At 39.5% G+C, this 24693-nt stretch overlaps 1 protein-coding gene across 2 annotated transcripts; it reads left to right on the forward strand.

Annotated features, from left to right (window-relative positions):
* Window positions 1-576: 576 nt before the first annotated feature.
* PUS7L (pseudouridine synthase 7 like) lies at window positions 577-13157 on the forward strand. 2 transcript variants are annotated; one of them, XM_074168875.1, is made up of 9 exons: window positions 577-634; window positions 877-1818; window positions 2505-2664; window positions 4319-4514; window positions 6152-6250; window positions 7799-7880; window positions 9351-9628; window positions 11324-11377; window positions 12019-13157. In XM_074168875.1, the coding sequence occupies exons 2-9, from the start codon at window positions 921-923 to the stop codon at window positions 12340-12342; spliced, it is 2091 nt and encodes a 696-aa protein (XP_074024976.1). In that variant the 5' UTR covers window positions 577-634; window positions 877-920; the 3' UTR covers window positions 12343-13157. The 2 variants fall into 2 exon arrangements, with proteins under 2 accessions (XP_074024976.1, XP_074024977.1); XM_074168876.1 differs by lacking the exon at window positions 577-634 and having other exon boundaries at window positions 912-1142; window positions 1245-1818.
* Window positions 13158-24693: the final 11536 nt, after the last annotated feature.

A 24693-nucleotide genomic window follows, 5' to 3' on the forward strand; every position in this document is an offset into this window, starting at 1 on the left:
TCCCTGAGGAAGACAAACGGCGCCCTCACCGAGAAGCTTCGCCGGCGGCTGCGGCACTTCAGCAGCGCCTCAGGCCCGACATCGGCCGCCCCCGTCCCCCTCCTCACGGCTTCGTCAGCCGCTTCCCGGCCGCCCAGCGAGGCCTGTCCCGTCCCGTCCCGTCCCGCCCCGCCCAGGGCCGCCCCCCGCGACGCGGCTCCTACCGTTCCCGGTGGGCGACCGCCCCCTCCCCCGGCCCCGACCGGCGGCGGGAGCCACCGAAGCCACCTTACCTCGCCCCCCCTCACGTCACCGCCGACCCCCGTCGCCTCCTGGCGGCGGCGCCCACGTCCCCGCCCGCCTCGCTTCACGTCAGGCGCTCCCACGGCATCACTTCCCCTTTAAGAGGGAGGGAGTCCACCTCTGACGATATTTGGCGTCACCGGGGCGAGGAGGGGAGACAGTGGCCCGGTGAGCGGAAAGCGGAAGCGCTCCCCACCCACGCGGCCTTCCCATAGGCTGCCCGGGAGATTCCCCGCCCCCTCCGGCGCACCCCATGGCTGGCAGCGGAGGGGGGGGGGCGGTTGGGGCGGGAGCGGTCCCTTGCTCGAGTTCCCCAGGCGCCTGGAGAAGTTGGTACCGTCCTCGGGCCCCTTCCCCCGTGTGTGGGTCGCGGCGCCCCCTGGCGGCGCTTGGCGGGGGCTGGGGGGCGCGCGCGTGTTGGGCGCCGCGTGGCCGAGCTGTCGGAGCGGCCCGTAGCAGCCGTTCGGGACGGGAGCCGTGCCAGCGGCCATCCCTCCTTCCCGCCCTGCCTTTCAGCAGCCTTTTCTTTAATAGTTGGTATTTTTTTCTTCTCCTCACCCTGTTTTTTTTGTCTGCCCACCCCCCCCCCTTGCAGGTGTGGGGCTTTCAGGCCGGGAGGAGGGACAGGCCGGGCGGCCATGCTCCCTTCCTTCAGCTACCTGACGGGTCACCTTGGCTTCCGCGGTACGATCAAAAACTCACCCGCTGACTTCGTAGTGACAGAAATCGAGGTGCCCAAACACTTGCTGCGGGACGCCCAGGCTGAACCACCTCAGAAAACCAGCGAGGCGCCGCCAGAACAAAGCAGCCAGTGCCTGCGGCCACCCAAAAAGCTGAGAACGGAGCCTCCCAGCCCGTGTGCCAAGGGCTGCGGTGCTGGTGGAGCGCCCAGTCCTTCAGAGCATCACCCAAGCCAGGCAGGAGGCGACCGTTCTGCATCCCCTAAAAAAAAGCAGCATGAGAATGGACCCGAGCTGAACTCTGGCCCCGGGGAAGCCAGTGTCTTGGATTCCTTGCTGGGAAAACCCATGAGTGAGCTACTCAGTCAATTTGCTTGTGATCTGAAGGATGTGTGGGACTCGGGAAATAATGGTGATGCCAGGACTGGGGAGTTCTCACTGGGACCTGTACCGGAGAAGAAAAACCGAGCTGATTTACACAGTGCCATTAGGCAGGAGTTCCCCTTTCTAGTCACTGTTACAAAAGGCAATGAAATGATTGTAAAAGGAAATTCTGATTACAGAGAACTTTGTCAGTTAGTGACTGAAAAGGAAACAAGTAATTTCTTTAAATTTTTAGATGCAAAGATAGAAAATTCGACATTTTCTTTTGAGCCTGACGGAAACAAAGAGCACAGAAAAGTAGTTCACCACTTTATCAATAGAAAATTTGGAAAACTTTTAGAAACAAAGTCTTTTACTGTGACAGATGTCAGTGACCAGCCGAATATGTCAATAATGGTACGATTTCGAGAAAAAAGTTGGTCCAGAAAAAGGTCTGCTGGCGGTTGCCAGGAAAAACAAGATCTTTATACAGGTAAATATTACATTTTTAGTGAAAGTGTCAGGTATTATGGTGTTCTTCACTAAGACTGAGACTCAGAATAATATTTATATGATATATAGGCCTGGTTCACCCATTGTTTATGCTGAAAGAAATCACTATTAATGCAGTGTGGTTACATCACTGGAGAATGAGATGAACAAATCAAGTTATTGCAGTGATTTTACATAAACTGTTCAGTGGTAATGGTTACAGCTCTTTTGGTTGTAGCACAAATTTTGGCATTCCCTGTGTGCTAGCCTTCCCTTGAAAGTAATTGGGGGGTTTTAGAAGATGCATCTAGATGTTGGACAAGTTACTAAGGTCAAATTTGATTTATCATCTCATTCCTTAAAGCAGTTGGTTTCTAATATAGAGAATGTTTCTAGCAATAAGTCAATATAAGTTTGTTGAATTGTGTTGCATTTTATCAGGTGCTGCTTTTAAAGGGAGGCAGGCTTTCTGGTTGTTCTGAAGAGTTTTGTGTACTGTGTCTTTATTTTTCTCTTTCTGTACTGGAAGAGTCCCATTTCCTTTAGTTTTGTGGGGTGGGAAGAAGGTTTCTTTGCAGTGTCCATGCTATTACAATTTGAAGGGAAGAACCTGCACATTCGTCATGGCAAAACACCTGTATGATTTAGAAGTGCAAATTCTTAATAATTCTGAGATTATTGTTTCAGCTTTCACCCTTCAGAAAGAAAATCTAGAAACACTAGAAGCAATCGGCTTTTTGGCTGCTGAACTTGGTGTTCTTCCTTCAGACTTCAGTTACACTGGCATCAAAGACAAGAAAGCTATCACTTATCAACCTATGGTGGTGAAGAAGGTGACTCCTGAGAGGTACGTACAATCCGTATGCATTCAGTTTAGCACATCTTTTTATACGTTAATAAGTATCAGCCTGGTACGATCTTCTGAAATGTTCTTATTGATGTGTCTTCCTTTTTTCAGGATTACAGCACAGTGGAAATGGCTTTAATATTTTGTGGCTTTAGGGAATATACAGCTTATAGCTAAAGTTCCCCAGTGTTGGAATTTAAAGAAAAATCTTGCCTTTCGCTGTATTTTTCATAATACAAGTGTACTATGTCCTCTGCGACAGTATCCTTCCAATGCCTGCTCATGGGATCCACTTTACAATTTCTTAAGTACTGTCCACTAGCTGGAACTGTGAATAAGCCTGTACTACCTGACAAAACATGTTTCCACAGTGTCAAAGTATTGACTTGTGGTCCACAGACAACAACTTAAAAGCTTTATACAGCTACAAAACTGAAGTAAATAATTACAAATATATTTTGGACAGATGCTGTCTTTGAGTGTTAAGTATCAACTTCTATTGTATTGTCCAGTCTAGAAACACGAGACGAAGTAAAGAAGCTATCACCAAACCTGGGGGCAGAAAGTACATTCTGAATAACATGTCAATAATACAAGATGTGCCTTTCCATTCTTTGTTTTTGTTACTCTCTGTAGCCAATTCGGTGGGTAAAGAATATATATAAAGTTCTGCCATAGTAACAGTAAAAACTTGCTGGGGTCAAAACCGTAACTTCTTCTTCAGCTTGTAACTTTCTAGTGGGTTTTGGTCTTAGCAACAAGGTACACTTTACAAATAAATGAAAGTAGAATTTATGTTTTTAGGATTTATTACTAACATAACTATCTTAACAATAGTAAAATTCCACTGCAAACTGGGCTGTGAGGCCAGTTGTTCAAGATATAATCATCAAAACTTTGCATTAGTGTTTAAATGACTAAGCAAAATAGTTAGATGCTTCCAAGCCACTAGCATAACAGGGAAAATAAATATTTTTATAAATAAATAATTTGTAAAGTTATTAAAATATTGGTTAGAATGTAAGCTCTTATGCTGAAAGTTGCCTTTGATTTGAATGACTATTACTTACACATAAGAACAAAGAGATTAAGTGGATACTTTAAAGGCCAAATACTTGAACTGTCAGCTGTGTTTCCAATTACAAGCATGTGCAAGCATACCCAGAGAATCAGTGCTCTGAGTTTGTTTTTGTTAAGGCTGACCAAGAAAGAGCAATTGTGTTTTGGAATCTGGTAATGCACATTACTTTTTCTTTCTTTCTTTCTTCCTTTCTTTCTTTTTTTTTTTTTTTTTTTTAACGAAAAACAAATTTTTAGGACATTAAGAGTAAATTACTTGTTTTTCAATAAAAAATGCAAAATTCAGTGCAGTTGCCTTGAGAAAGTTCAATGAATTGCTTCATTCTAATATCTGTTCAGCTACAGAATATAAGTGCAAATGAAGCAAACATTTAGAAAGTATTTCTGGACTATAACTAAATTTTAAGACTTCTATCTCTGCATTTGATTTGGTTTTCTCATAATAATCTATTTTAAATCCCTTTATTTTTTTTAAGTGTTTTTAATTCTAGTGCAAAGGTGAAGAAGACGTTTATTAGAAGTTGGATAGCTTTAGTAGAGGATGGTTCATAATTTCTCCCAATGATTTATGCAGGTTGAAAGAAATTGGAAGCAAAATGGAAAAAAAGGGCATGAGAATACACAACATACATTCAGCGTGCCAGCACCTTCGACTTGGTCAGCTGAAAGGCAATCACTTTGATATAGTTGTGAGAGATCTCAAACACCACAGTCATGACTCTTCTGCAGATTTGAAAGAGAGAATATCTGAAGCAATGGAAAATGTTGAGGTAAAAAACCTTTTGTTGAGGAAAATGTTGGAAAATGTTGAGGTAAAAAAACTTTTAAAGAAATTGCTTGTAATAGCACAGTAATGTCACAATTTCCCAGTTTTGATGCTTTTTGCTATTTTGTGTCTTTCCTGCATTACTTAAGGAATCCCAGGGATAAAGCTCCCTTCCACGGGGGGACCACAAGTGAGCTTATTCTGTGTTACAGAGTGCAGACCCCAGAGTGGTGCAGCAAGACAGATGGGAAATTTGGTAGCAAATGAGTATGGATATATGAGCTGCTGCTTCACAGACCTAAGGCCAACTAAGTGATGTGTTTCACTGTGGCAGTTGGCAGTGTAAAAGAATATAGTTACATGCATCAACTGGTTGCCTTTTTTGGTGACATGAGGAACATACATGATCAGCTCAGATGTCAAATATCTGTAGCAGAGAAAGAAGATCCCTCGCAATTTGTTGGATTTTGATTGCAGTTATCCTTACTCCCTGAAGAAAACCCAATCATTAGACATTCTTAAACCAATGAGAAAAGTAAAAGAAAATCATGGAAAAGAAAAACTTAGGTGTTTTGTGCAGCAGTAGTTTTCTTGCCCTATCTTTCTAAATAAAAGCGATAATACAAATTACTTTAAGAAGGAATAAAGACTTGAATGAAAACTACCCAGTGTGCAAAAGCAAAATACATTACATGTACTATAGAAAAATTTTGAAATTAATTTTATGATTGAAAAAAGCATTCAACTTTAGTACTGTAGTGCTTTTTTCTCTCTCTGCTTCATCTGACTTTTTTGGTTTTGTTTGCTATTTGGAAAATTAACACAAATTCCTAGGATGTGTGTCTTGCTTTATTAGATTTAGTTTACTGGTCAGATGATGAATGACAAAAATAGCATGTGTGTTAATCCAAAATACTGATTTTTCATCTGCCATGAAAATGAAATCGCACATGGGACCTAAGGATGTCCAAAACAAGGTTATATAATTTGAACTGAATAATCATTTCCAAAACAAATAGTGTATGTTTTTTGCTTGTCTACTGCATGCATACTTATTATTTTCCAGAAAAGGATGTTCTCATTGGGTCACATGACTGTGATTTTACTTCCCACATGTGACCTAGAACTCACTAGGAGACTTAAAATCCCAATTAGCAGAAGTGCTCACTCTTGGTCTTTACTGTTATAATAATAATACAAATGATCTCATGTGAAAAAGGATTAGTATTTATAAGAAAAAATGTTCAACAGTGGTTACTGTTCATTACGTGTGCTCTACTGCATTTGCTTGAGTAGAGATTTCATAATTTGGCACATATAAAAAGCTCAGGTACTTTGACTTGACCTGTTGTATTTATAATAATTCACTATATAGAAATAATTTTGTTTCCTTTATCTATTTTTTATGAAAGTGAAGATAATGATAGAACTAGGTTGTCTTTTTAGATGTTTCTAAATCAGATGCTAAAATATTGTAATGAATCGTAAGTTATGATTTTTTAAATGTATTATTTCTGATTAAAAAAACAGTTTGTATGCATTTTGGATGTAAATGTAAATGTATGTGTGTTGTATGCTTAGTCTTACTAATTGTACCTGGTACTTTCATGCTTTTAACATATTTATTCTTTACCATTCTAGACAAAAGGTTTTGTAAATTACTACGGACCTCAGCGATTTGGACAAGGACAAAATGTTCAGACAGATCAAATAGGATTGGCTTTACTGAATGAAAAAATGGTATTTTAATTTTATAATTTAAGTAGTTACTGTCAAGTTAATTTCACATTACTGTTGCAATGTCTAGTGCTAGAGTTGACCTTCCCAGTGAACAATTTCATCTGTGAGATAAACCCATATGTGTGCTGGAAGTAATTGCCAGATCAGTTTTGACAACAACATGAGCACGAAGATCTCCATATTGAAACAAAAAAATCTTTTTTTTAAACAGCAGGTGCAGCTTTAAATAGTTCAGGAAGTGATTTTTCTCTATGATTGGTATGTGATTGTGATGGTCATCATGCCATTTGGCAGGAAAGTGGCTGCATTCCACACAAGATTTGAACACTAAAATGAAGCAATCTTTATACAAAGTTTACGCATGGTCCTGATTGCCTTCTAACTCGTAGCCTCTTTATCCTGCTGGGGGTCTGTACATTTCTTCAAAATGTCACAAGATATTACATGGGATCATATGAAAGGATTTGCTTTTTCAATACCACAGTAATTTATCTGCTATATAGAAGAGATTACTGCTTTCCATTATTCCTTGGCTACTTTCCCAAAGTCTTAGTTCTGAGTGATTTCTCTCCTGTAAGCTAAGGAGAGCTTATTTCTTAAGTAATAATTCATAAGAAAAGAGTAATATACTTTTCAGTGTATATGGTATGGTACTTGGCACAGGTCTAAAACAGAATCAGACGCTACAAAGTCAAATGAATACTTGAGTATCCTTTTCTTCTAATCTTGTCTTGATTCTGAGAAAAGTCATGAAAACTTATCCTCCAAATAAGAAGAATCAAGATTTGAGGGCAGCCCATAAAAGTTACTGTTGATGTATCTGTCATTTTGAATTCTAGTATACTAGCAGTTAGTACCAGGTGCCAGTTCCTGAAGAGTAATCATTTACATAGCTAGTCTTAACTCAGGTACTTTTTAATTTAAAACATGTGGGAACTACTCTTTATATTAAAAATATGCTAGTTTGTGCTTGCACAATTCAATACAGAGGGTGACAAGAACCAGATGGCATAGGTTGGTATAAGCGCTAGCAAATTGTGTGGCTCTACTGGTGTTGCAAGTAGCAGCGGTTAGTGCAGCATTTTCCCTATCACAGTACCATCTAATCTAATGCAGATCAGTATAACAAAAAAGAAAGACTGTTGTCCCTCTTTGTGAGATTGTGGAAAATGTTCAGTCTAAATTTTGCATGAAACATGTAAAAGGGAAAGAACGAACCTTCCTGTTCAGGATAGAACAATGGCATGACAAAGTGGAGGAGTTCTAATGGGTGTTCAAGAAGAGTGACATTTCTTATGGAGCTTTGAAAGCTGTCTTGTGTCTTCTGTGTGACTAAAACCTTTCTTTAATCTGAGAAGGAGCACAACTGCATTGATTTGCTGTTCATGCCATCTTCTGTGAAAGGGAGAATTTAACCTTAAAGAACTGATACAATTTTGAGAGTTTACAGAATACATTAACATAGAATTGGATGCATGATTGTCTTAGTTGACAAATAGTTACATTTAAATACAAAAAAAATTATATTATTAATATTGTTCTTTAAAGGTGAAAGCTGTGAAGTTATTCTTCACACCTGAAGATACTGATGACCCTGTAAACAACGCAAAAAGATACTTTCTTCAAACTGGTATGAACAGTTAAATTGTTTGTATATTTATTCAGGGTCGGTACTATTAAGCAATAAGGTGTTGCTGGACAGAGAGATACCTTTTATTTTGCTGCTACTTTATACCACTTAGTAACTTATTCTGAAGGACTCACTAGAGTTGCACTGTTAAAAATTAGATGATGATGAGGCCCTAAATGTGCAAAATAGTGGAAAACTAAGGTGCTTCAGGTGCAAGACAGTACCGAAAAAAATGCTGTGTAGCATAATGCTGGAAAATACTAAGATAATTTTATCAAAGCAGTTTTAGCCTCCTTCCATCTGTCTGCTTTTGGAGTATAAACTTCTCCCTCCTAATAAAGGAAGTATACAGGAATGAGACACCTAGCTCATACCCAGCATTTACCACGTGTGGGCATCTAATTTTCTGAGTTTTCTGTAAGAATCTTAGCTCTTGATTTTTTCACCTTTGAACTTTGCTTTTACATCTCTTTAATTATGTATCTCTTCCATGCTTTCCTCTGATCTACCTTTCTGTCTTGAACTAAAATCAACAAAATAAGTCAAAGGCAGAAATGTGCTGAGTAAAATGCTGTGTCATATTTATTGTTTTTATCATTCAACTTAACTTTCTCTCCAAAACTAAAAATTTGGAGTTACTCTCAACTTCAAATACATTTTTTATTTTTAAATATTCCACATCTATTAGCCTCCTTGTCACTGTAGATTGACAGAACAACTATGATATATAGCTTCAGGAAACATATATGTGTTTCATTTCACAAAAAGGGTTATGACTATTCATTCTGTGCTGTACATTGCTGTATGGTGCATAGAAAGACATTGATGTGGACTCTAAAAACAGCTACTTGCCTTTTCCTGAAAGCAAAAGGCAAAAGGCAATGCCAAAGGCTTCATCAGATAATCACTTGTAATGAGAAAATATGGAAACCGTAACATTTTAAATATACATTTGCATAATGTAGTACAAATCTGATTAAATATATTTTCATCTTGCTTGAGGCTCAGACTTCCCAGTGGCCAATGCAAATTGTACCTTTAAAATAAAGGCATGTTTTTTATCCCCATGTTCTCAAATGATGTAAAGTGGATGTTTAATGTTCTTTTATAACATGGTTTTTACTTTAAGTTACCTGAAAAATAAAACTTTGGAGAGATGAAGTTCAAGTTTCTAAAAAAAAAAAAAATAATGCAAACTAGACTGAATAAGTGAATGACAGCTAGTTTAGTTTATACTGCATTAAATAGAATAGAATTTATGGGACTGTGTTGATAGGCATCTAAGATGAAATTTGTCTAACGTGACACATTGAAGGAAAGGGAATAATAACCATAAAGTCAGCATAAAGATGTTAGATTGACACTATTTTTCTCTACCTGATTATTTCGTCTTCTTGAGTGTATTTTCTCCTGACTGGTAATATTTGAAGAATCAGGGATTACTTATATGGTTATTTTTGTTTATATCAGAAGATGCAAGGGGTGCACTCGCAATGCTGCCAGAATTTAAAGTGAGAGAGAAGATGTTGCTACGAGCTTTAAATCGCTATGGTGTAAATCATGACGGTTGTACCAAAGGATGGCTCAATATTCCTCATTCCATGCGCATATTCTATGTCCATGCTTATTGCAGTAAAATTTGGAATGAAGCAGCATCATATAGACTGAAGATCTATGGTTCGAAAGTTGTTGAGGGTGATCTTGTCTTCTCAGAAGAAAATAATGAAAGTGTTTCCCTGAATGACAAGGTGAGTCTTCACAAAATAGTTCCTGTAAAAAAAAACCAAACAACAAAACTTAATGCACTTGAATACATACTCAGACATACTCTAATGCTTTTATTTTTGTTTATTCATTAAAATTAATATTAGTGACAAAGATTAAAAAAGTGATGTAGCTTTTTTTGGTTTACCATAAATAGGTGTATAAGCTAGATGTATATTAGCAGCTTTTATCTGTTCAAAGTGTTCATTTTATTTGAGTAAGAAGAAGGAACAGAATGTCGCAATTGATATATGTAAAAATTTAGCCTTCATCATATATAATGTTCTTTTTAGAATCTGACTGGGGAAAACCTTCAGAGTGGACTCTGGGTATGTCCCTGTTATCAGTCAGTTGCTCTCTGGGTCAGACCTTCCCATTATATATATTAATGAATGTAAGCCCATGGTGAAAGGTAGCCTCAGACTGAATTTGTTGCAGCTACACAATCAAAGCATGTGTAGCACAATTACACTTACTCAGCCAATTAAAACAGATTGACAGTGGGTCTAAACTATTAGTAGCTGTTCAAAAAATGCAGTAGTCTTCTTGGGAAAGTAGTAAAGGGTAAGAGAGTTCTGCTCACCCACAGCACAGCCTGGGTGCTGTTAGTAGAGCCATGGGTGAGCCAACGAGCTGAAGCCAGCAGTGGAGCGTATGCTGGTCCCAGGTCTTGACATGCTGAAGTTCATTCCAAAGGCATCTCTTCTTTCAGGGTTCGCATACCTTTTTCTTATTGTGAAGCAGTTTGGTCTCTTCTCCCAAGTAGCAAGTGATAGGACAGGAGGAAATGGCCTCTAGTTGCACCAGGGGAGGTTTAGTGAAAATTTTTTTCACTGAAAGGGTTGTCAAGTGCTGGAACAGGCTGCCAAGGGAAGTAGTTGAGTCACCATCCCTGGAGGTATTTAAAAGACATGTAGACATGGTGCTGAGGGACATGGTTTAGTGGTAGACTTGGAAGTGTTAGGTTTATGGCTAGATTAAATGATCTTAAGGATCTTTTCCAACTTAAATGATTCTTTCTCACACTCATCAGATAAAGCATAGGCTTTTGCAATGTTTTACTGGAGAATAAACAGCTGTGTGCATAGGAAGAATGTATCTTGTCTCTTTTGTGTGAACAGCATACAAATTTGAATGCAAAAGCACTTCACAGGTTACTGAATAACTTCCAGTCCCTGTAGAGTGGCTTCTGTTTCCATTGTGATTTTTCTTCAACAATATTTTTGAGAGTGAATGTTAATGAAACAAGTAGATGAAATACAATGAAAAGCAGAGGTATCAAATTCAGTATTGAGTTATTGAGTTTAATATAGAGATATTCCTATTCAGTATAAACCCTTTTTCTCAGTATTTTTGCTTTTGCTGATGTAGCACAAGATTGCATTGACAGGGTGAACTTCAGACTCAAAGAACTTGAGTTTGTAGTGATAGTTTGCTAATTAGTGGTAGGTAGCATCAGTAAATAGTTAATGCAATGCCATTTAACCAGGAAACAGATTACTTTATATTAAGCATCTCCACTGTTTTTCATACCTGGAATAGATTATTGTCCTTGTAGTAGTCAAATAACCTTAGAATCCTCTACAAGTTTGGGAGTACAACACATATTTTCTAAAATAAAGCATATGTTTTATTTTTAAAAAAGTTATTTCTCTTAACTTCTCTAAATGTCTTGCCAGGTTCATGTAGTCACTGCTCCAGAGGAGTCAGCTAACAAATACTCTATAAACCAAGTAAGTCTGTCTGAGAAATTCTGACTTGTTGATCTCTTTATTTGATTAAAATATTTTGCTTTAAAAATAAGGCGATTAAGTTAACTGGTGCAGTCTTCTTCATTGCCAGAATGCACATTAAAGAAAACACATGTGAACTAATTTCCACTCTCATAAAAAACAGACGGAAAGAATATTTACTTTGTAATCGAAATAAGTACAGTGTCATTTGCAGTATGGCAATATTTATCTTGAAGCTCATTGTAAATACTTTGAAAATTTTTCCAGTCTACTGGGAAAAACAGTCAAGAGCTGTTGACCTTCTAATTTTTGAAGATTCAGAATGCGTAGTTGTGAAGTCTTACATAGGCCACTTAATGTCTTTATCTCTGTATCTTTCCCAACAAGAAAGGAAATTCATGTTAGTATATTTCTAGTTTGTTTTAGGAATCCTAATACATTGATTATTTTTTTCTGCTTTAATTACATCCAAGATACCTGCCTTGCACAGCTTTTATTTCACAAGGAAAGTTGTTGTTTTAATATTTCAGGTCCCAAAACACAAGATTTGGACACATTTAAAATCATAAACACATTTATTTAAAGAGGAATTGGTGGGCTTTATTTCAAATATGTTTGTTGTTCTGCTTTTTTCGTTGAAGGTGGTTCTTCCAATGGTGGGACATAGTATCAGGTATCCCAGTAATAAAGTTGGACAATGGTATCATGAAAGGCTTTCTAAGGATGAGCTGCAGATGTGCAAATTCAGAGTGTCTCCATTACAGCTGAATATACCTGGATGCTACAGACCCATTGTGAAAAATGTTCAGAACCTGTCATATTTTTTGGAAGGTTGTGAAAAAGGAATTGAAATTGAAGACAACCATCTGAATGAATCAAAAGTTTCTCTTCATATATCATTTGACCTTGATCCTTCATGTTATGCAACAGTCTGTCTGAGAGAAATAATGAAATGTGACTTTTAAGATTCCAGTTAATGAAAGATTGCAGGAATGTTATACAATGATGATATTTTATGTATAATGCCAAGGAGATAAGGGAGAATAACAGGTTCAAGCCAGAAACAGGAAAAATTTGTAGAGGAAGAAAAACCATCAAAACCCTTTGGACTGATGCAAACCCTTGGATGCATTGGAATAAAGCTATGTGTTATGCCAGGCAGGTTTAACAGAACTTAAAGAAGGCATGGGCTGCAAGCATGAACTTCATATTTGCATAGACATCTGACTTGCAAAGTTAAATCCTGGAAAAATGTTTGCAGCAAACACATGTATCTTTTATTTCATAAAAATTAAAAAAGAAAAAGTTTTATACTAAATGCTGTTCAAGCAATAATGTTACAAGTTTGCAGCCTGCAAGTATCTAACTGAAAAATTGCTGTACTGAGGTTCACTAAATGTATTGTGGTTTTGTTGCGTTTAGGCACCAAATTTTAAAAGGTAAAAGTCCTGAGTCAACAGCGACAGCTCGTCTGATACTTTCTCAGACATTTGATGAATCCCCCAACTGAAGTTAGTGCTGAGGATTCCAGGATTAAGTAGTGCATAGCTGTTAGTTAGTGCCTATTCAAGTAAGCTCATCAAGACAAGGTGAGTAATTAACATAACTGCAAAACCATTTATAATAAAACCAAACACCTGTTTTATTGTTTACAGAATGCAGACTTTATCCCTGTTACTGTAAAGACTTATGGTGGCAAAAAAAATGTTAATGGAACCATCCTTGTGAAAAAAGCTTTTATATTTTTTTGTTAATTAAAAAAAAACAACAGTTAACTGTGATAAAATGAGTGGATTTGTGGAAAAGGGGAGAGCAGAAAATGTCATTTACCTTGACTTTAGCAAGACTTTTATACTGTGCCACAATATTCTTGAAACCAAGTTATGACATTATGGTCTGGATGGGTGGACAACCAGATGGGTAAAAAAGTAATTGGATGAGGCTCAGAGAGTAGTGGTGAATGGATCATACCCTACCTGGAGTGAGTACAACTGGAGCCTCTCCGGGCCCCCATCCTGTTTAATGTCTTTGTCAGTGACCTGGAAGAGGGGATGGAGTTCACCCTTATCAAATTTGCAGATGATACCAATTTAAGGGAACAAATGGGTACTCTGGAAGATCAGGCAGCCATTCAGGGCAACCTAGATATGCTGGAGGAACATGCCAGCAGGAACCTTATGACATTTAGCAAAGTGCTACCCCTGGGAAGTAAGCACCCCTGCAGCAGCACAGGCTGGGGAGTAGCTCTGGGGCAATGGCCCTGGTGTCCCAGTGGGCAGCTGAAGGTGGGTCAGCCATTGTGCCTTGGCAGCAAGGATGACCAGCAGCCCCCTGGGATGTGTTAGCAAGGACACAGCGAGTAGATCAAGGGAAGGGATTATATCTCATTTTTCAGCACTTGTTAGACCACATTTAACTTCTACGCCCAGCTTTGATCCCCAGCACAAAAAAGACATCAAAAAACTGGAGCAAGTTCAATGAAGGGTCTCCAGGGTATTTGGGGGCTGGAGCACTTGCCATTTGGGGAAAGGCTGAAGGAACTGGGCGTCTTCAAGCTGGAGAAGAGATGGCCTGAAGGGGAACCAACAGCAGCTCTCCAATACCTATGAGGAGGTTAGCAAGAAGGTGGAGCCAGGCTCTTCATAGTGGTGCATGACAGGAGAACAAGAGACAATAAGCATAAATTGAAATGTGAGGTTCAGAGTGGTTAAAAGGAAATACTTTCCTCCTGTGAGGGCAGTCAGGCAGTGGAACAGGCTGTTCGGAGGCTGTGCAGTCTTTATCTGAGGAAATTTCCCAAACCCAAAGGGGTAAAGCTCTGAGCAACCTGATCTGAGCTCAGAGGAAACCCTGTTTTGTGGAGGCAATTGGACAAGACGTCAGAGACCTCTTCCAACCTGGATTACTCCGTTATCCTAAAGAGAGTATTGCAAGTGTTTAGTCAATCTGTAGATGGCAGTATGACTTAAAACTAAAATGGAGAAGTCTACTCATTTTTACTGAGAGAATTAATAGTATAAATAGAATTCTGTTTATGGCATCCGTCCTTCAGTTGTTGCTAACAGCTGAGTAAGATAAATCTCCCAAGGCTGGTGAATAGGCCTAGAATTATAGGAGTAGGGAAAATAGAAATATAATTCACATGATTTCAATGCTTGTATAAAACTGCGTAGCAATGAAGGATCCAGATAATTCACTGCCTTAAATAAGAGGATTACTCTCTAAATCCGTATAAGTAATTCAAAATTTGACCCTTAGCTTTTATATGGGAAAATAGACTGTCATGCAAACAATAGCTACAGAGCCACTGTAGGCGACTTGGAATGTTTGCTCTATTACAGTGCTTACTCTACAACTCAAGTTTGTGGTATGCAGCCAAACTGATTGAAAAATCCATTTCCCTGCCACGACCCATCTGAGACAGCTTTGTTCCTGTCTTTGCTTTTCAGTATCACCTCTTCTGTCTTCCACCTGCCGTTAAAAATACCACTCTTCTAGAAAATTATTTTTAACTCAAGTTGTTTTGGTACAGCACAGCTCAAAGAAAGTTGTCCTGTCACCACTGACATGGTAAAGTGCCCCAGTGCAGACAGGAAGCTGCATGGAGTTACAATGACCAGAAGAAATAAATTAGCACTGAAGTTCCGTTTAAAGAGACTATTGTGGTAGCCTTCGATGTGGCTCAAAACAGCCTTGAAAACCATCTAATCACATACAAGATTTGAATACGTAAAGTATTAAAAGTTGAGCCTTGATTTGGAAAAAACACAAAAGGTCAGATTAAAAGGTTTTTGACGGAAAGGCGTGCTATTTTAAAAGAAAAGATCAGAAGATGGTGTTAAAAGAGTTTCCCTATAATCATTTTAGGCTCATTTGTCAGCACTTCTATTGAACACTAAAAGGACTAATCTTCTTAAGCAAATCATTCTTTCAGCAACTTTAAGGTGAAAGAGCTAATTATGTGTGTCCATGGGTTAAATTCCTATAGTAGAAATGTTCTACCAGGGAAAAGTCAGATTAGCTATTAGAGTGTTTATGTGGTAAACATCCTTCTTATTTCAGTGGGCATTTATTTGTAATTCATTCTCTTAATTTTAGCAGCTATTTTGTAGGATTATGTATATGAACAGTTGAATTCAGAGCATTTTATACGAGTGCAACACTCACCTCCATAAGTGTAATCTGTATAAGCAAAACATCTGCGCCCCCGCATTTAGAAAAGAAGATAATCATTGTGCACTGATCTGAGTTTAAGGAAAAGATTGATGTGTTACTCATCTCTCATCTTACTAAGTACTCCTATTGCTACCATCCTTTTCTGATAAGCCTTAAAGCACTTTGCTAATACTAAAGAAGACAGGTCTCTGATTCTGTTTCTAACAAACAAAAGGGGTCTTTTGTGCAATGGCCAGTTGATTTTTTTTCAACAACAGATGATAGATAATTGGGTATTTGAATGGGAAAATGCAAATGTTCTTAATCTGTGAAATCCTGTTATTTTTAATTCATTACAAATTTGACAACTAGTATTAACCTCAGTGAGAATGTACAAATGTTCAGATCTTTCAGAATGAGATGGCTTAAAATTACATAACTAGCATAAAGGCAGTTCAGAAGCCAGGTATATGTGTGATTACTGGCCCAGCTCACTCATTGAAACTCCATTAACTCCTCTTTTAGTGTCAGTGCCTGTCAGCTAGTGATTTGACCTCTTACACCCAGGTGATGAGCACAAACTTCTTTTCCTTTCTCTTGCAGAACTTCTGTCCATAATAAAAGCTCAAGAGAACAAGCTGAGAAACTGTTAATGCTTTCCTGTCTTTCAGTCTGCAGTCAAACCTTGCCACCCATTGGTTCAGATCTAGATTCCTCTTAGAGGAAATGAAACAAAGTGCCACAAAGTGAGCTCCAGCTGCATGCTAAGCACACTCTGCATCCCAATGGAGAAACAGGGATCCGAATGAGAGGTGGGTCATTTGGACAGCTTCAAACCCTATACATGGGTGCGTTCTGTTGTGGAGCCTAGACAACACTTAGCCCAATGTAAAATCACTGAACCACAATTTATTCCTCTCTAGAATAATGTTGTCACCCTGGAGTCAGGTGAAAGCTCATTATTTCATGTGTGAAATTGGGGTTTGTTTTGTCTGTGAGTCATTTTGTCTACACTCCAAATGTGTCTACATCTGCTGTTGTATTCCCCTGTCATTAGCATCATAAGGATTTTCTGCAGTTCTTCACACTCTACCCTTATCTTTGTTACCCTGAGTAAGTCCGTACCATCATCAGTCTCAGTCACCTCTGTGCTCCACCTCTTAATGCACGCACTGAACAGCATTCCAGGGCCCCTTTATGCAGTGACTGTTTAAAGGTGCTTCGTGATGGACTTTGTCAAGTGCCTTCTGGGAGCTCAAGTGCACCATCTCCACTGCAGCAGGCATTTCCATGCAGCTCTTAACCTCTTCACAGAGCTCCAAGGAGGCGGTAAGGCAATGCCTTAGAGAAGCCACATCAGCTCTTCCCCAGTAGATCATAATTGTTAAGTGTTCACTGCTTCTATCCTGTAATAGATTTACCCACTACAGTTCTCTGGCTTATAGGCTTGCACCTCCTCTCAGTTTTTCATCCCCTTTATGCAGTATGTAGTTTACAGTTATATAATCAAATAGCTTAGATATTCACTATATATGAGCAGAAATATGAATGTATATTTCATCATAGCCTGTTAACCACAGTTATAACCTGTAAAAGCAACTCTTAATGAAGGTATTGTCAAAGTGTGACATTTTCAACTGAAAGTAAGAGAAAGACTTTCTTGAAATTTGAATATGGGAGACAAAAGGTCAACTCCTAGTTCAGGTGGAAAAGACTTTGAATCTGTGCTATAGTAACCAGATTATTCTACAACAAGAGACTGGCTCAGCTGTATGCCCATGCGCAGAGTTTCCAGCCCCAGTGGTGAGATATGGGAAAGACTGTCCCTAATGAGAATCTTGCCTTCTGAGTATCAGAGGTTTGGGATGGGAAAACAAAGAAATATTTAGTTCCATTCCTGTGTGCCCAGCAGCAGAAATGAGCTAGTGAAGGAATTCAGACTCCTCAGGGATTTGCACATGCTAAGTAGGACATTTGGGAATGTTGCTAATACCTGACCACTGCTGAGAATCCAAGCCTTAGAGCAACTTTTCATAGAAAATCAAGCTAAGCACCTAAATGTCACTTCTCAAAGTTTGGCCTATAAGTTTGGACTTAACTACATCAGTTAAGGATGCATTTTTTTTAATCCTAAGTTTATACTTAAAGGTCTGATACAACATGCCAAAACTTGTGTAATCGCCCCCTGGAGCAATGCACACACTTCCCTTCCTTCCTCAGCGCAGGTTAAATGGCCGGGGAAGGCAATACCTACTTCCACCCTAACCTGTCACTGGATGCATCAGAAGCTGTGTAAAGCCAGGCATTTCTGGTCAAGTCATCTAGCATCTTCCCTGGGATATGTAGCCTGGCTGACAACCATCCCACGAAGGCAGCTAAAAACGTATGGGTGTGGGGTTTTTTTCCCATGGGAAATTAGTTTCAGGAAGGAGGTATGGAGCCCTTCTGCTAGGAGTAAGAATGTGCTTTGGATTCCGTGCTGAATCTGTCCACAGCCCTGACTGGTCCTGACCCTCCTCAGGCTGGGGCTCCCCCAACGCTGCCAATGGCCATCACCAGGGAAGTGGCTGGATGCCTGGGGCTGTGGCTGCCCCAGTGCCCCGGCTGCCCTGCTCCTGGCTGGGGCGGTGGAGTGGGCTCTGGCCATGGCATGGCTGCCTGACAGAACCTCTCATTCAGAATATTTTCTCACCCAAAAAACTGGTTGCAGCACGCATCATTTATATGATACACACTGCAACCAAACACTGTAATTAATCCCAACACTTCCTTTGTAAAGCCACTTTCTTTTACACCTTGCAAATAACGCTTGTTAACTAAATGGTTGATGAATTATTGAACGGTGTTACTCAAAAAAATCCTGGAAAACTACAGGGCAGAGTTCACAATCTCACACCGGCTGTAAGCCCTAATTCTTGGCTAGACACCTGACAGAGATAGTGCTTATCTCCTACCAGCATGTTCGAGGCAAAGAGTAGGTTTCTGTTTCAGAACATTTTCACATAAACACACACTCAAGCATTTTAGCAATGCCTCAAGCAGCCACCAGTTACTTGTTCTCCCAGAATAGCTTATGATATATGTTATAATGTTACTGTATATGAACTTTCAACTGTTTGTTTTTCCCAAGGGGAAAAAACCAATATACTCCATCGAATTAAAAAGCTCTCTTAAAGACTGAGAGTTCTCCACCTCTCTTTTACTTAGACAGCCTCTCGCAGCCAAGCTGGGGAAGTACATCTCAGAGTGTGCAAAACAGCATTAAGATCATTTTCTAGAGGAAAAAGAAACTTCTGGGGTGGATGCTTTCAACAACTGGTCTCAGATAAGTGTGAAGAAGGGATGATCTTGGAGGCCAGGATGACTGTGATAGCAAAAGGGGCTATTCATAAGCTTGATACTCCGTGGAGTGGCGTTGGGAAAGGCAGGAATGGTGAGAGGGTCTGAGAAGGAAGCAGTGCTTGTAAAAGAATTGTATTGGGAAGTGAATAATATGGGAGGAGAAAGTAAGACAGTAAGAGAGAAACAATTAGATCTGCTTGTGTAAATTGGCATAGTCCTATTTAACTCAGTGTTTCTCTGTGCACATGCATCAGTTCAGTGTGACTTGTACCCACCATTGCCTTTGCTTGAAAGAAGGAAAGCAGTTTCTGAAATAGCAGTTCCATTAAAGCTGGGGTACAGTGCAGCAATTAAATCAACAATACTTAGAAAAATATACTTACCGGCTTGATCTGATGCTGCCTTGCAATTTATGCAGGTATTTACCCCTAGTCCAAAACAGGTGAGATCAGAGATATCTTTGCAGCTGTGGCACAGAAGGGTGAGTGACTATGCAAGTCAGGAAGTACGTTCCTGTGGGCACAGGAGTGACTGGCTGCAATCAGGACCTGGGGTCAGATGGTTGTCAGCTTGACTGACAGAAGCCAGTTGAGATACTGCAGGGAATATATAGTACAGTGGGGTGTGGGCTCTCAAGGATCATGCTGATTAAAGGGCAGTTTAAAATAAAAGACAAACTAAGGGAGGAAAAGCATGATTTTGGTCTATCTCACTGCAAGTGCAGTCCCAGTGTGATTATAGTATTCCCAGCTTCAAATGGACTCTAAGGTTTTATTTTATGCCACTTGTTTTGAAAAGAAGCCAAAGATTGTGTCATGCTGTTAATTTATAGCTGCTGTTTAGTACTTTTTAATCAGTAAATAGGAGAAAAATGTTTTATCACAACCTTCCCTCTTCTGTCCTCCCCACATCATGCATTTTTTACCCTTTAGTTAACCCTGACTTCTTCATTTCACCTTCCATTTAAAACCTTTCTTCTCTCTTATGTGCTGAGAAGCATCCTCATCATATGAGCAGCAAATAACTCTTGCCCTACTAAGCTGTCGTGGTGACCTTTTAATATTAACCATTCCAGTCAGAGAACCTGCCGTGCTCCTTTAACGTCCACCCCTACCTACCTCTGCCCTTGGACTGCCATTCAGCTTTTGCATAGCTGGGCGGGTATTTCTTTCCCATCTCACCAATATGGAAAGGGCTGTGTAAAGTAAACTTGCAGGACAGAGGTTCAGTTTCACAGTAGGGGCATAAGTTCAGAAAGTCACTGCCGCATTTCCTTACTGAGCTCAGCCCTTCAACCCTTGAGAGCTCTCCACTGCAGGCTTGAGGGTGTCAGAGCAACAGGAGACCCAGCAGCACCCAGAACTTGTCCTACTCGAATTTACACAACAAAGACCTTAACAAACACAAGAAAAATAAGCTTCCAGAAGGCTGGTATATTGGCTTTGGCAAAGCAGCTGGCCTACAGCTGATACTTTTTCTCTGAGGACCTTTTTGATGGTGATTCTGTTGAGGAACTGTGCAGTGATTTGTCATCTTCAAAGGACAGGTTTGTCTTTAGTGCTTTTAAAGCTTAGTTGAGCAAACAGATGAAGTGCTGTTCCTAAAATGCAGTAAAAAGTGGCACTCTGTTCAGAATATAAAATATTCTAATGAATTGAAAAATGAGAATCAGGTGAATGTGAAAACTTTTCATCCTTGAAAACTTCTCCCTCCTGCCCCATATGTTAAAGCAATGCAGATGTGGAAGGTAAATCCCTTACTCTGTGGGACAAATATGTTTTATGCTGTGGTCTCTTAAGCTAACATCAGGAAAGAATTGTAAAAATATTATATCAAAGATCTTTCTTTTGTCACATGCAATCTTTACTTTGTAACATTTTCTTCCAATGTTTAATACTGAGAAAGGATACATGAAAAGAACCGATTAGCATTTCTACTGTCAGAACTTCAGCTGTCTTCTGAAACATTGGTATTTACTAGCCCCTTTTATGTTCTCCATTGTAATATATAAGCAATTTGCTGTGTCTTCTAACATTCCTGTTTTCAGACAGACAAATTGTGCAGGTGAAACAATTCGTAATTCAGTTTATTATCAGCATAATTGTCCATCCAGGGTAAAAACATCACAAGAAATTTGATTCTAGTATTTAAATGGCTTTTAGGCATTAAACGGGAGATTTCCAGACTGTCCTATATTTAACAAGCAAGTAAAGAATAAAACAGCACATTGTGCTGAGGTTCTTGATGAAAGACCATCATGTGGCTGTGTAGGAATGCTGAGGTAAAATCAGAGCCAGACAGACAAATTCACCAAATGTATGTGTGTGGGAAGAGCGTTTGATTTTACATGCCACGGAGTCTAACCACAAAGGCTACAGGAGAGACCCACGTAGGCATCAAGTCCACTGAAATAAGGTGTTCAGTCAAAAGAATTGCTGCTTTCCAGGGATATACGTATGGAGGAGAACCAGTGAAAAGAGTGGTGTCACATTCCTCACGTTCTGTGCTTTAAAAAGCACATTGACACATGCTTGCTATAAAATAATTTGGTATGCATTCCTTATTTCTAGAACATCAAATTGATACAATTCATATGAATCAGATTCCAGTAGAGACTGCACGTACAGACACACATGCACACTTCAGAGAATCTCTCTGCCCCATTTCTGGTTCCCCAGAGCATCTGAGGCAGAAGGGCTTTTCCAGGGCCTTTGCTGGCTCCTCACGGCGAGATCTCTGCGTTGGATCCCCACATTCATGTGGAGCTGCTTATCTCAACTACATACAGATTATTCTTCTCCTTGAGTATAACAATTTGCATGACAGTGCTTAGTAGGATTCAGAATGTGGGCACGATTTACTGCAGTTTTTCCCTCTTTATGGCTTAATTACCTATTTAAAAACAGAGTTATATAGAGTTAAAAATAAAAACAAATCTGTATTAATGGACTCTGAAATGAATATGCTGCTTCGTGGGGTTCACAATTAGCACATCATACAACTTAATTCCGTGGATGTTTCTTTTGTATCAGTTAGCATGCACAATAGATTAAATAGACTTTACTGGAGTTTACTAGATTATTGTGGTACATTTTAGTATTGAGATTGGCAGGAAGTCTGCATCAAGCTATTTTACAGTGCCTTAGATATGATATAATTTAAAGGATAAAGGGTAAGTTCCCAAGGCAAAATCCTGGGAAGAATAAAGAGAAATTGAAGACAAAATAGTGAATACTTTCCTTTAAAAGCTGAGGTGTTTCTGATATTTTAGAACTGCCTCTGCAAATCAGGCCTGCCTGGAAGCCTTACAAGAAGCTGGCTGCAGAGACTTCCCAAAGGAGAAGGTTTGGATGTTCTAGATGTTTTAGAGTGGAGCCAAGCTCTTTTTTACTCAGTTCGTGTGGGTCAGGAATATTCTGAGCCAAGCACACTTCAGCCCCATCCACTAGCAGATACCCTGAGGCTGGCTTTTTCTAAGCAGTTTTAATGTTTTCAGCCAAGCTACAACAGAGTCCACGGTCAATAATGTGGGCAGACCAGGCGTGGCTTTCCCAGCCTTGAGCCTGCTCTGAACCTCGCTGTCTATGGAGGGAGGTTATGTGTAGATATAATTTGCGGTTCCACATTAAAGAATTTTTGGTGTTTGTGTGTGCTTTCTTAAAAGCCTAGGAAATTACTGCCTAGAAAGTGCATTAAAAGAATATTATGGTAGCAAGAAAAAAATACTGAAACTGAGATTGCCTGTGCAACCTCAATTTGATCTTCTTCTGCAACTCTATTATTATACAGCCCTTTATTAATTATTTTTCCCACAGGAAAATGTGAAGGATGGATAGAGTTCTGAGGAAGACTAAGAATTGTGTAGTGAAAGAGGCTTTGTCTTGTGATCTCTACTTATGATGGAGGGGTCCATACAGAAAGGAAAAATGGTCTTTTGTTTCAAGGAGTTGAATACAGAATTGTAAAATGTGGAATTGCAGCAGCTGAGTGTTGTGGGACTAGATTCTGTCCTTGCCTCCAGCACAGAATTCCTGCGTAATATTTGTCAAGGCACTTACCCACAGACTTCTTACAAACGTGTCCTCACTTTTAAGGACAGCTTTTTTTTGAGACCATAGGACCTGATCTGCAAAGTGCTAAGCTATGAACTGAAGTTGAAAGTAATGTTACCTTGGCTTTTCTTTTTGTGAAAAATCAACTGTAAAGGTCAGAGTCGGCACCTAAATTTGATGGAAAACGTTTCTTTTAATTTCTGCTCCCCCATCTGGAGATAAATGATTCTTTCATTTTCTGAAGATTTTGTGAAAAATTATTTATTGTTTGTGAGGCATGGATGGTACAATGATATAATGAAATGCCCATGAGGAAATCAATAAATCTCTTCAGAGCAGGGTTTGAACTCTTGCATGAAGCCTAGAGCTGTGCACTGAATGTTGAATGTCAAAAGACACTTTCCGTAGCTGCCTGTCCAGTGTTTATGGCTATTCCATCCCTGGGGTGAGACTGCAGACCCATGGAAACACAGGATATAACACTATTATTAAAGTTATTTCCTAACACATTGTCACGATGGCACTTAGTGGCATTTTCTAACTCTGCATGCTTGACCTTAACATTTCTGATGCAGCTTCTTCTGTACAAGATTGTTACATGCTGACATTGATAGTCATATGGCTTTAACAAACAAATAAACCAGGTCCCAAGGCAACTGGATACTACATCTTTTTTGCATATATGCTCTCTTTTCAGAAGTAACCCCAAAGGAGTAATTTATTTCGATTGAACAAGTATTTGTTATTCAGAGGTAGTCTGAGAACCTGACCTAATCATCACTGACATCAGCGTTAAGTATCACATTTGTGATGGTGTTGACTGCTATGATGTGACCCTTGGTTCACGGTTTAATTTATCTGAATGTATATGGTCATTATATCAGACAAAGAGACATGCAGTCATAAGATGGCGACTTTCATTTGCTGCCAATGTGGACGTAAATTCAAACAAATATGCTGAAATTTCTGTATTTTTCCATGGTTCGTTGATTTTGTAGACACCTGTGGTATCTGTTTAGATGAGCTTTTGATTATGAGAGATAATTGAATGAAAGTGACTGACAGGTGCAATTGGAGCTAAATGCAGAATTCTGAAGGTGAAAATACTCTGCCCTTGCTCTTTTAATCCAAACTGTGGCTTTGTCAAGCAGAAGGTGATTCAAGAAAATAAGAACACCTGATTTAACTGAATCATGAGATAAAATGAAACAGCAGGTGAGGAAACCCCCATCATTATGGAAACAATGCCATCCCTTGTATTTACACTACAGCTGTCTAAATCTCCAAATGAAGGTATTAACTGAGATCAAAGCTATTCATACAAATGGAAAGAGAAGGCCAAAACTCAAAGTAATAAAGCAGGTAACGACACACACTGACAGCACAATGATTTTCATTTAAGTCAGCAATAGCACTGGTATCTAATTTCTGGGGGCTATAGCACCTTTCATTCAAAATGATTTTCTGAAATATCCAGAAAGGAATCATTTCAACTGGGTGAACCCCTGGAAGGCTGACACCAGGTTATAACCCAGTCTGCAGCAGGGTGTCAAGTTGCCCTGGCGTTGCCTTCTTTGAAACCCGTCCTATTCTCCTGTGAGAAACGGAAAGGATGAATTGCAGTGAAAGCTTTGGACTGGCACGTAGCAGATGCAAGTTTCCAGGCATTACTGCCGTGACCTTTGGCAGCTCTCCCAAATGCCTCTTGGTGCCCAGCATTCAATCTTTCAGTGCCTGTGCTTCCTTCTCACGTTTTGAAAGTAATAG

The sequence above is a fragment of the Numenius arquata genome, chromosome 2 (assembly GCF_964106895.1).
Source record: "Numenius arquata chromosome 2, bNumArq3.hap1.1, whole genome shotgun sequence".
In the NCBI taxonomy this organism is placed as follows: Eukaryota; Metazoa; Chordata; class Aves; order Charadriiformes; family Scolopacidae; genus Numenius; species Numenius arquata.

Coding starts and splice junctions, on each gene's coding strand:
- PUS7L (XM_074168875.1), top strand. CDS start 921: ATGCTCCCTTCCTTCAGCTACCTGACGGGTCACCTTGGCTTCCGCGGT. Junction 2,665..4,318: donor AAGAAGGTGACTCCTGAGAG/GTACGTACAATC, acceptor TGATTTATGCAG/GTTGAAAGAAATTGGAAGCA. Junction 7,881..9,350: donor AAGATACTTTCTTCAAACTG/GTATGAACAGTT, acceptor TGTTTATATCAG/AAGATGCAAGGGGTGCACTC.